This window comes from Glandiceps talaboti, chromosome 10, assembly GCF_964340395.1.
Source record: "Glandiceps talaboti chromosome 10, keGlaTala1.1, whole genome shotgun sequence".
Taxonomy (NCBI): domain Eukaryota; kingdom Metazoa; phylum Hemichordata; class Enteropneusta; family Spengelidae; genus Glandiceps; species Glandiceps talaboti.
Genome location: NC_135558.1, coordinates 6829949 through 6842548, shown reverse-complemented (window position 1 = coordinate 6842548; position 12600 = coordinate 6829949). Strand labels below are relative to the sequence as shown.

General features: G+C 37.1%; 1 protein-coding gene across 1 annotated transcript in view; it reads right to left on the bottom strand.

Moving 5' to 3' along the window:
* The window catches only part of LOC144441317 (A disintegrin and metalloproteinase with thrombospondin motifs 18-like), a 37812-nt gene extending 30444 nt beyond the window's left edge, over positions 1–7368 (bottom strand). The window contains exons 1-3 of the mRNA XM_078130875.1: positions 7245–7368; positions 5334–5388; positions 1717–2003 (exon numbers count right to left, since the gene is read on the bottom strand). Coding sequence (XP_077987001.1) covers positions 1717–2003; positions 5334–5388; positions 7245–7331 — 429 coding nt within the window. The 5' untranslated portion in view covers positions 7332–7368. The remainder of the gene's footprint in view (positions 1–1716; positions 2004–5333; positions 5389–7244) is intronic.
* Between the last annotated feature and the right edge of the window lie 5232 nt (positions 7369–12600).

The window sequence follows — 12600 nt, the reverse complement described above, 5'->3', positions numbered from 1 at the left end:
CCTCTCTCTCTCTCTCTCTCTCTCTCTCTCTCTCTCTGTCTCTCTGTCTCTCTGTCTCTCTGTCTCTCTCTCTCTCTCTCTCTCTCTCTCTCTAAATAGATAAATTTACAAAACATTGGCATCATAACAGTATTTACAGAGATGTTTCTTTTTAACGAAGATATCCTATGAGGCAAACACTCCTTGTTACTGAGTACTAGTACTTGTCTCTATATTACATACACTTTTTGTTCTCGAATAGAAAGACCTACAAATTAGTCAATGTAGAACTCTCTCAGACTGTTGTTTCTCAGTGACGCAATGGACTTTTTGAATGCCTGCGGTATTTGTATACAGCAGTAGTTGTATGCTGCAGGTATTCTCTCACCAAAGTCAAGAATGGAAATTTGCAGAAGAAAGAAGCAAATAAGTGCTTTGTTAAATCACGTCTATTGTTATCTGATAACCATAGTATGGAAACCGATACTATGAAAGAACTCGGATCGTATAACACTAGCATATGTACATGTTTGGGCGGGCGAGCGCTCGCTGGTACGTAATGTGAGCCCCCCCCCCCCCCTCTCTCTCTCTCTATGTATGTGTGGGTATGTATGTATGGGCTATATTGATATATAAAATACTAATTTTCATGCAAATTTTATACCTAATATTCTAATGTTTGATTTCCATTTCATGGAAAAGGTCATGTTTCAACTATGTCACATACTCAGTACATAAGTTTTTCTATATATATATAATTACACGATTTTTTAACTTTGACAAATGTTTTGAAGCTATGCACAGTATGCGGAACTAATCGCCTGATTGAAATCGACAACTAAATGCTATTTCCTGGTCCGATGGTTGAAATCGATTCATTCGATACACCCACATCCCCTAGATCTGGTGACGACAATCTATCACTTTCAATGTGTGGCTATCACAGGAAGACAGGGGTGTAGAAAAAACATAGATAAAAAGTCCTCTGCGATGTAAAGTTCGCGTAACGTTTCGATCAATAACTCTTTATGAAATATTGACATATATCGAGTTATTGCTCGAAACGTTAACCGAACTTTACATCTTAGAGGACTGTTTTACCTACGTTTTTCTGCACCTCATTTAAATCAGTGAAGGTCTATGTATCATCATAGACCTTGGTTAGTACCCCAACTTGTACAGAGGGACTGTGGTCTATGCTATAGTATCATGTAGATGCACGCTTCGAACACCGGATATTTGCCGACACTTAGAACAGTGACTGTCGTAAATATTTTAATGTGGATACCACAGTCATTAATCCTAACGAGGATATTAGGTACTCGATTAGTTCTCCAGGTAAGAATTATGAGTACAGCCACACCTTTGACACATCCAGTGATAGTAAAAGATATCACACTTCAGATGAAGTTTGAGTTTGGGCTTATTCTATCGTGTATCCACTTGGAATCATCGTGATGATCAAGTTTGTTCAACGCGTTCTGTCATTGTTTCCATATATTTACGCCTAAGGCATAGTATTCGTGACACGTGTCATTGGTTAGAACTGGGTAACATAACTATATAATATATTGGGTACATTGCTCTAAGAGGTGTAGAAAACCAACGAATTTATACAAGTCATGTATTCGTAAGTACAGCAAACATTGTAGAATGTGTGTGTGAACATTGTACTAATACAAATTAGCATTCGGGCATTATAAAAGACATATAACAATGGTTGGGTATAATACTCACCAATCCACCACCACAGGTACTTGCATACACCACGGATTCATTATGATTAAGAGATACACCCTGGTAGTAACAGTGTAGAGAAGGAGCCCGAAGCTGTGATCCATTCTTCCAAGTATGTTGAATTAATAAACCATCTGAGAAGAAGTCATACACTGGTTCTAAAGAAAGGTGAAACTCTTCCTCAAATGCGTGAAACAGGTATTCTATTGGGTTCTTTGCCTGTTCTTCATCGGCGGACCGCCTTACCCTTCTTAATGGCCATGGCTGAACTACCTCATATTCTGGAACTAGGAAAATGAAAAATGATGATTAAACGTTTGATAAAAAGAATTCAGGAAACGTAGGTTTATGATAATGTTTATGGTATGCACTACTATTCAGACCAATCGCCGAGTACAGTGTGTTGTAGCTTTTAGACAATGGGCTGCTTAACACGTCTAGTGCTCTCGAAATTCCGATCTGATCAGAAAGTGAAAGAAATCGCCTACCACACTTTGATATGTATATCGCTCTTATCTTCATTAAAAATCAAAGGAAACTTCTTTAATATGCTATCTATAAAAAACATTTAGATACACATCGAATTTGCCAAAGCAAGTCGTAAAATGCTAAATAAGAAACCATCTGACATTCACAAAGATCACAATCAAAACTTTATGACCAATCAATGTCATTATGTATGTATATTATATCATACACATAATATAGACTAGATAGGGCGATTGTAATTTATATTGTATGGGATGGGATGGTATGGTATGGTATGGTATGGTATGGTATCATGCTTGGCTTGGCATGGCATGGCATGGCATGGTATGGTATGGTATGGTATGGTATGGTATGGTCTGATACTGTACTGTACTGCACTGCTATTCCCTACCCTGTCCTGTACTGCACAGTAGTATACTGTACTTCATTGCATTGCATTGCATTGTATCGTATCGTATGGTATTGTATTGTTTCATGAATATCCCATAATTTATAATCTAATAACAAGAGATAATTTATAAATCATTAAGTATGGCATATACATGCATATGTACGCATCAACAAACAGTCTGATTAAGTGCAGCCCGTCAAATAACTCTTCCAATTCCAGGCGTTCTTCTTGTAACTTGAACTAGTTCGACCAGTGGAAATTAGTTGGATTTTTGTGCATAGTATGATATGCATAACTTTCATTCATAAAATGTTTCGTGTAAATTATTTATGTGTGAAGAAGTTAGGCTGTCAAACATAGATGTTTTTTCGTGGACCTAATTTTCACTTATTTAGGAAGGTGTGCATAGTATCTATGAATGAAAAGTATTTTCAAACAGTTTTATTAGCGGAAATCACACCAAAAAAAAGGGGGGGGGGGTAGACTCCAAGTGAAAATTAGAATTTTACAGTAAACTTAATACTCTATGAAACACAGATAAATCGAAAGTAACCAATCTTGAGCCCTTGTTCAAGTTGCCTCAGGCTTCGGCAAACATTACGTAGTACATCGCAAGCTTTTTTGAAAGGAAGTCTTTCACTGAACAGACACAGTATACAAAACTGTTACCCATTCGCTGTTTTAACCAACCAACCAACCAACCAACCAACCAACCAACCAAACAAACAAACAAACAAACAAACAAACAAACAAACAAACCAACAAACAAACCAACAAACCAACCAACCAACAAACAAACAAACAAACAAACAAACAAATAAATAAATAAACAAATAAATAAATAAATAAATAAATAAATGAATAGATAAATATAGGATAAAATATACAGTCCTGCCAAATAAATGTCAAGTTTTAATTTCACTGAGTGTCAGATCAACGCGAATGTCTTAATTCTAAACAAAAGCTTTAGGCTAACGACCTGGGCAGGTCTACCATGATGTAAGACATATCTATTGTAATGCAAGCTTGATGAAGTTTGCAGAGTCAGTTGTGCCTAGGGGGTTACCTTTTTCTAAAGGATTGCAAAATATTTGACAACCCAAGTGCCTTTACTTTTAACTTGCATATATTAATCTACGTAGGTCAGGTCTGTCTAAGCAGCCAAATTATATATAGATTTAATTTATTGTGTTGAACACTTTCAGAGGATTTTTTTAAAATTTTGAGTAGATGCTTGAAGTCCAGTCCGAGACCCATGACGTTGGAATGCTAGCATTTACGTTTAAAGACACTTGTGGTGTGCTTTTTAGTTCATGACTGTGCGGTATGAATAATAAGATTCAAATATGTACAACAGGTTGATGCCAACAAGGCTTGGCCCTTGTTTACCAGTGGATATAGACAACAATACAATTGCTACTACGCTGTGGATGGCCGATTCCTCTTTATAATTGAAACATCACATGACGACCCTACATACAACTGAATGCAGAAATTCCCTAAAGCTATATAAAGTAAGGCTTACTATTTATAATCGCTTGCATAACCAATTATCTGTAACAAGACACTAAAGATAAATAACGTTATTCCATAATACTTAAAACGTGTACCTTCTGGTACCTAAAACTATGTTTTCTTTTTTGACATAGTCTCTGTGAAAGAGGGACCTAGATTTGACCTATATTTTATTCCATGTACGATTTTTGACACATAGTTTGTAAAGCATGCAAGCCATGGTTCAAATCGTCTACGTATACAATGACACAGATTTTACATCTTCTACTTGAGATGGAAGTAGAGGGTATCTTCGCGACAACATTCCTTATCTCGTACGTTCTTTACAAAACCAAACATTAAAGCACACGTATTTATTGTCTGAAAAACCTATAAAAAAACTGACAATGGTTGAAGTGACCCGTTAAAGGCCGTAGTTATTTATCAAGGAGTGTACAGAGCGTTACAGTTCAAATAACACTTTTGTGGCGATCAAACCTGATGTAGTCTCACTTGTCAGTGTAAAAGTCAACATGATTGTAAACCACTGCAAATAGCATTCTGACTTTAGTCGTATATTTTGAGTGATACCTCACCATAACATGACATGGCGTAAATTTCAGAAAAAAAGTTAGAATTTCTTCATCAATATCAAATTTACCAGTCTTCTACCAGTGTTCTCTCTTTTCAGAGATGTGTACAAAAGTTTAATATGAGTTTTTACGCACAGAAAGATACCTTGCAGTCGACAGGTGATTAAGGTCAGTATTGTCGAAGTTGGTACAAATTCCCTTGAACTCTATTGCCATAAGCATCGCACGTGACCTTGAATACATCAAAGCACAACAATAGTTTTGAAACTTTAGTTACACTTGAAATTTGTGGCGATCATTTAGTCATTCATTTTTTATCTTTAACATGCTTAAACGTTATGTCACAACATGCTCTCTGTATTTTTTACAATGTACAGTAGGAGAGGAGATAATACGTAGCAATCAACCGAATTGTAAAGGTTCTTTTGTTTTCCATTCTAAATAAACTAGAATGCAGACACATACAGCAGTTGACTATATAGGCTGTATCATGTCACCACTTGAATGTGGAGTTATGTTGTGTAGATGTTGTATGTTGTATTTAAATCTTCTTTACTAATTGCAATACTCATTCATCTCTAAAAATCACTATTTCCCCGAAATATTCGTCGAAAACTGTTAAATAGATCAATAGCATTGTATTTTGTTACCTTCTCTTAACTCCCTCCTTCCAAAGTATTGAGACAAATCTTCGTGGACGGGTACCTGTTAAGAGAAAAAATAATGAAAATGAGCGATAATATTTTGATAGTAACTGAAGTGACTCCTTAAGAGTTATTTGGAGAAGTTTATTATGCAAATAACAAATTCTTTATCAATTAATAAACCATTGTACTTATCGGTTCTTTTTATTCTATGATCATTGTCCCTAACGAGTTTTTTTTAACTGAACTCCATGTTCGTTCTGTTACGAAAGTTGTTATGCAAATTTGAACCAAGGGCATGGCTTCAATATATGATAGTTTCCATCTTAGTCATTTGGAGTTTCTGAATATTCAAATGATGGAAGCAGTACAGAGAATTCTTGCAATGTATCTATCTATTGTCAAAACCTTAAATCGCGGGTGGACCATCCATCATTCATGATGTGGTGGTGGTGGTGGTGGTGGTGGTGGTGGTGGTGGTGGTGGTGGTGGTGGTAGCTGATAAAAGTTTGTCGTTGACCTTGAAAGTTGCAGTGTAAAGTAAAGTGGAAGTCGGTGTCATTTAGCATAATAGATATTCGATAACTTTTAGATGAGCTATTGAGGGATGTGATTTCCGAGGGTGATGAAGGAGAAATTTGAATTTTGCGCAGAAAGCAAGGAGATGTGAAGAAAGTACCACCTCGCGTCCCCTAATACGTCCATGATCTAAAAGTTGGATCAAACGCATATTATGCATCGGTCATGCATGATGACGACTTCGTCGTTGGTACTTTTGTTTTCGACCTCGTCCCAGAACCATTATGTTAATTATATAAAAAGCTCAATAGCACATATATACACAAATTTACAGGCAAGGTCTTTCGACGGATCTATAACGTGTGGACATCCAACTAGAATGACCCTAAGTTGTAGTTACAATTTGTAATGATCAGGAAAGGCTCAAGGGGGATTACGCACCAGGGGTTATGGTACATATAACGAATAATATCAGGTGTATATAAGTTAAATACGCATGTGTATAAAAAACAAACAACTGTTCAGTAGTGAGGGAATCGTGTTCACAGGAGTATATATAGGGCTTTTTCAAAAAGAGATAATTGAACGTTTACTGTTCACACTGCTGTGATCCCTTTGACAAGGTTAGTAAATTTATAAAGCCACCTTTGACACGCATGGCGGATTAAGTAGTTTAAAATCTTCACATTTCACGCATACCACCGTACAAAGAATAAGACATCCTAGTGGAAAATTTTATACACAGGTCCCATTGGTAATATGTGATACGTACAACTTCATTACCGTGTCCCTTGATTGACTCAAGAGGGCCAATCGGCCACTCCCTATCTTTTCGATCGAAAGTTTTCGTAACAGTTAATACCACTTTCCTCGTTGAATAATTATCATTAGTTACTTCGAAACAATTTGAAATACAGTTTGCATTTTGTTTTGCGATCATAATAAGTAATTGATTGTTAGTGAAAGTTCTAAAGTTGGGACACGTTGTGTGGTAATGGTATCGCGGTAAGAGAACTATCTTCTCTAGGTAATAGTAATGAATGCAGATAAACAAAAAGAAACAATTAAATGTGTTCACTTGCAAATAGGTATTGGGCGTTTACATTGAATGAATAAGATTCCATCGTACTATATCTGTAACAGACGCCCAACAAATAGTGATTTCTATTTACTCAGTGACAGTACGGTTTTCCCAACAACCTGTTGATCAGTTTACAAATATTAGCGAAAAAAGGTTGAATTCTGTAGGTAAAAGTTGAAATGTCATGCGAGTGCCGGTCACGACTTTGCAGACCATTGGAAGCCCAACTACAAATGTGAACGTGTAAAATCGGGCGTGGAACAGGTTGTACTATACACACCTTAAACGTGAGGTTAAATCTCTCAGGTAATACTTACCGCATCCAAGTTTCCAATGGGTACGGCGGAGACGTTCCGGACGGCTAAGTAGGTGCCCAACAGAAGAAAAACTCGCGTAAAAGCCATGCCTATCTTTTCAGAAGGCACAAGCGAGTTGTACAAGGTATAGGTAAAATGGGACAAATGTCACAATATAAGCTAGGCACGAATTCTTTACTACTATTCACATTTAAATATTGTCTTCAATCACATTCACTTTTACAGAGGGCGATTCTATTGATATTTTAGGGGTGACATAACAAATGCGAAACATGTTCCTAGATACCATTACAACTGTTTTCTTGATACTTGCACTTTATACTAAATATTTGGGGTAGGAATTCACCAGACACGTTTGTTATTTTGAGTGAAATTGGATGTCTTCTGAAAACGTGAGGTATCGTTACGCTGTACAGCTTTCACCCCACCCGAGTGTTGATACTCAACCACCCGGTTTGATGTCCGTCAGCAGCTTTCATAGCCGGGTGTGTACATTGGGGCATTGGCTACTTTCCAGAGAAACCTCACCTTGTAACAGTATACCATGTAAAGCAGTCCTTTTAAATGTATTGTCAGTCCCCATGTTGAAATAAACATGCACATTTTACATTTCCTGATTGATAATGATAAAAGTTGGCAACCAAGTCTGGATCACCTACCCATGGAACAAACGAAATACTTGATGAACACCTTACATGTATTTCAATCTTTCAAATATATACATTCAAAGTTTGGTCCTTCGACCCTACACGAGAGTAGGGTCTATGTTTGAATGAAATGTTTTGTTCTGATTTTTTATTGGAATGTGATACTCCTGATACTGCATAGGGTTGAGAGCTTTGAGTCTACCGTTTGAAATGACAGTATAGCATGTAGTCCAAAACAACGCTAGCCAAAAAGAAAAACATGTTTTTTTCCCTGTCAAATTCAAAATTATTCAAAATAGTGTTTCGCGTTTGAATTTACTCTTCAACGCACTGAAATATTATAGAATGACATGAGTTTATTTAATTTTTACATATATCAATGTTGGCAACGTTGTATTGATTACCAGAGTACTCGTCGCCAACGCCCATTTCAAAAACACGTGCATGCTGTTTTTTACCAGGTAATACAAACATATATTGTGAATAAACGACTTGGGCTACTGGTACAGTAACATAGTAGTGAATTTCAAATAGATATCTCACAACTGAACAACACCCTGTGAACAATACGGGCTTGAGTCATATCATTCAATGTACCAGCCACTTTTGTCACGAACTCATTATCCATGAACCTTGAAAGGGTGGGGTCATCCACAGGTTATGAAAAGTATTCCAGCAGTGAACGATGAGGGCGTACTAACACCATCTTTCGTAATCTTGCGGTACAGGTACTACATATATTTTGTCTCTTCCTCTCTCTCCCCCTCTCTCTCCTCCTCTCTCTCTCTCTCTCTCTCTCTCTCTCCCTCCCTCCCTCCCTCCCTCCCCTCTCTCTCTCTCTCTCTCTCTCTCTCTCTCTCTCTCTCTCTCTCTCTCTCTCTCTCTCTCTCTCTCTCTCTCTCTCTCTCTCTCTCTCTCTCTCTCTCTCTCTCTCTCTCTCTCTCTGTTTTGTTGAACCCGTAACATATCTACCAATGTCTTGAATCTCAAGAAACTTTTGTTTTAATGAAGGCTACACATTTAAACCAACTCTAAGCTGATACATTATTTACATTATAAACTTAAGTTATGATGATTCACCTCTGATTTATAGCTCGCTTTGTTCAAGAGGAAACCTTATTTATTGGACCCTGCCTGGCTTATAGCAGACAAAGTTGATCTGGAAATCGATATAATTTATTATAACATTTCCAATGTCTTTAATTTGGAAAGGTAAGAAAAATAACAACACCGGGCTTTACTGACCCAGATCACCATATATATTATTGACACCTAGATAGTATGGGAAGACAAACAAGCTTACTATGTGATTACACATTTGTTAAGTCTGTTTTGTTTTCAATCAACACAATTTGAAATAATTATAAATCACAAAACCTGCCGTGTGGCATTAGAAGAAGACGAAGTAGAAATCCAGAAAAAGTCTCCAAAAACTTAACCTTATGTAACGTTGACGACTTTAAGTTACTTTGTCTATGGAAAGAAAATACAAATATCTTTTGTATTATAAAGTATCCACATTTGTGTTAAAATTAACTATAAAAATGCTCAGAGCTAAAGTACTTGTCGACTCGGAAAACAGGTTACGTTGTATTCAAAAACAGTCCTTGGAGAGGACTTACGTTTAAAATAAAGAGAGAAAAGACATTTGGAGTAAATGGTGATATTAACCAAAAATTGATCGACACCAAATGATCTTTCACAGTGAACCACCAGGATGGATTCGGAATATTGAACCACTACCATACAACTCCCCATATATGGGGAGGGTGCGTGCGATAGGTGTTCTTTTTTATTGCCCTCTGGTTTGAGAACGGTCAATTTTATTTTTTGGTGTTGTTAAATACAAAATATTAATATGTAATCTCCTCCACTATTTTAAGAAATTGTTACCATATTTGCCTTTCATAATGTTAGACAAGAGCACAACCAATACAGCGACAAATTCATGACCGCTACTATTAGAATACACGTGACGTTAACGTTTTTAATGAGAAAAGGTATTCAATTTTTCGTATTGAAAGTGTGGTACAAATATGTTTAACATGTACAGCACTTTGGAGTTTGGAGGTCTGAGCGGAGACTTCCCTTACAGGTTAGCTCCCTCTCCCCCCAGCAGGGGTATTGAGCCAGATTAGCATATTTAGGGCGTGCATATTCGGTAACTATTATAAATCTTTTTTTTTCTTTTTTTTACAAAAGTGAGTTTTATCTCAGACCACGATTGTAGTGGTCGGATTGAAATGTCATTCAAGGGTTCGATTTCTTTGTGGTGCTTGGAACAATGAATGTTGCATAAGAAACGACACTGTACAAATTAAAGCTATTAGCACAACTTGATGACTCACAATTACGTTATTGTCCACATTTTAACTCCACCCGTCACTTTCAACGATAGCCCGACGTTGGTCATCGCTCAGAAATCAGAACGACTGGCACTACGATCAATGCGATCACATGGATACTTTCGTCCTCTACACAATAATGTAAGGGTGGATCTTGGGGTGGAGCCGGGGTTGAGTAACACTCACATGCCGCACAATACAGGTACAGCCAACGAGTTATCATTGTGAACTATTCACCAGAAGTGTCGTAACTATTCTTATAAAACTTTTGAGGTAAGGAAAACATACGTAGCAGGGAAAGTGAAAGTTGTTCGTACACACACCTTCTACTATAAGATATGTTAATATATGCCCACCCACTCCTTCCTTCTACCGCCCCCACCCCTTCGTCGTCATTTGATATTACCATAGGCATAGACGTTTCTCTCCAACGTCTATGTTAAGATCTTCCCTCCGCATTGTCCACGACAATAGCGCTTACTGCCTTCTCCCTAATTACATGGGATACATCTCTCTCCCTAACAGCGAAAGGAAATAATTAGTTATGTTGAAATGCACAATTATCTGAATATTTTTAATATCAGAGGAATAGGTTGAGTCATAGACCGTTGATGGAAGGTCTGTGGTTGGATATAGGGTTATGACTGTGTACAATTTGATAACTATGTTGGAATAAATATAAACTTCTATTCCTCCATTTAGGAGGTTGGAGTTGCCCCCCCCCCACCCCATACCCTTCCACTAGTCTAAGCCTACACAAGCCCACCCCTCTAAAAAGACGCATTTTTCGCTCTTGTATGAACAGTTTCGTCGGGTGCACGAAGACTATAGAATGGACAATCAAACGTAATGACATGTTTCCTCTGTTTTTTTACTTTGTTTGGTTGCGATATCTTCCCTGGTTCGTATTCCAGGACAGTAAAGTAGAAATCATTCATTCGAATCGAATGTCCTCATGGACAAATTACACGTAATATTTTGAATACACACCTTTTCAGATTAATAGTCTTTTGTTTATACTGGATTCCATTTTCAGTGTCATAAACTTGTTTCCCAAGAAGTCCAGTGTTATCCCTCATGGGTTCAGTGTTCATACATTGCGTTTGTATAATCACTGAGATATATTTTTATTCTCATTAAATGATGAGTCCCAAAGACGTGATTTTAGTGGCGTTGCGCCAAATCAGGAATATTTAATTTCAAAAACAAGATGTGAATTGGCCAAAAGAAAGCAAACAAACAAACAAACAAACAGACAGACAGACAGACAGACAGACAGACAGGCAGACATACAGACGGACAGACAAACAAACAAACAAACAAACACACACACACACACACACAAACAAACAAACAAACAAACAAACAAACAAAAACAAGCCCAAGCATAAGACCACAACCGTCGACAGCCTCTTCATTTCGACCCCCTTTGTTCAGTTATCCAGACTCGATTCGCCACTGGGGGCTCTCTTCCGACGGCCACTTCTACAGCTCAGTAGCCACCAACAGTCAGTGAGATTTAGGGTAACCGAGACTACCACTAGGCTGACGTGATATCTTTGAAAAACAGGGCTGCACAAGATTAATTAGAATAGTTTACACTTTCTTAATGTGTTTGCACTATTGTTGATAAAAGGCCCAATAAAACTAGACTAAAACCACTTAAAATATTGCAATATTGGAAATCCCAACGACTGATACAATTGACCCATAGCATAAATCTCCCGTCTGGATGTATACTTTTCCCGCACAGTGAACTGTGGGAAATTGTAGGTACTTAAAGTGGTACAAGCTGGGTCACAAGTTATAAGCTTTTTACTAGTAAGTTAAAATACTAAAATAAAACCACGATCCAACTTAATGTTAATGTTAATGCACGTCTTCTATAAAATTACGATTGTCTTTTGTTATTGTTATTGTTAGAACAGCTGATTCCATAGTAGGGATATCCTCAACATTTTTTTGATACGCATCATAAATTACGTCATCGGATCATTTATGAGTTGTAGCTTCATACCAGGTTTGAGTTCAGGTGGTTAAATGTGCTTCAGTAAGTACAATAATGAGAGTACTTTTTAAGTATGCAAAAAACCGACGCTTAAACAAACTCAGGTTGTTCCCCTTTAATTACAGAAATATCACTATTCACTCAACCATATAAATTGCTATGTTTAAATAGACGAATATGACATCACATTTGCATTTTGCTGTTTATATTTGATGGGCAAATGCAAATACCGTGGTCACATATACATTCATAATGTTACCTAGGATAAATGCAAATACCATGGTCATCTACACATTAGATTTTATAGTGAGTAGTCACGTCATTTCATTATACAATGGCTCACCTCAGTTGTCGTC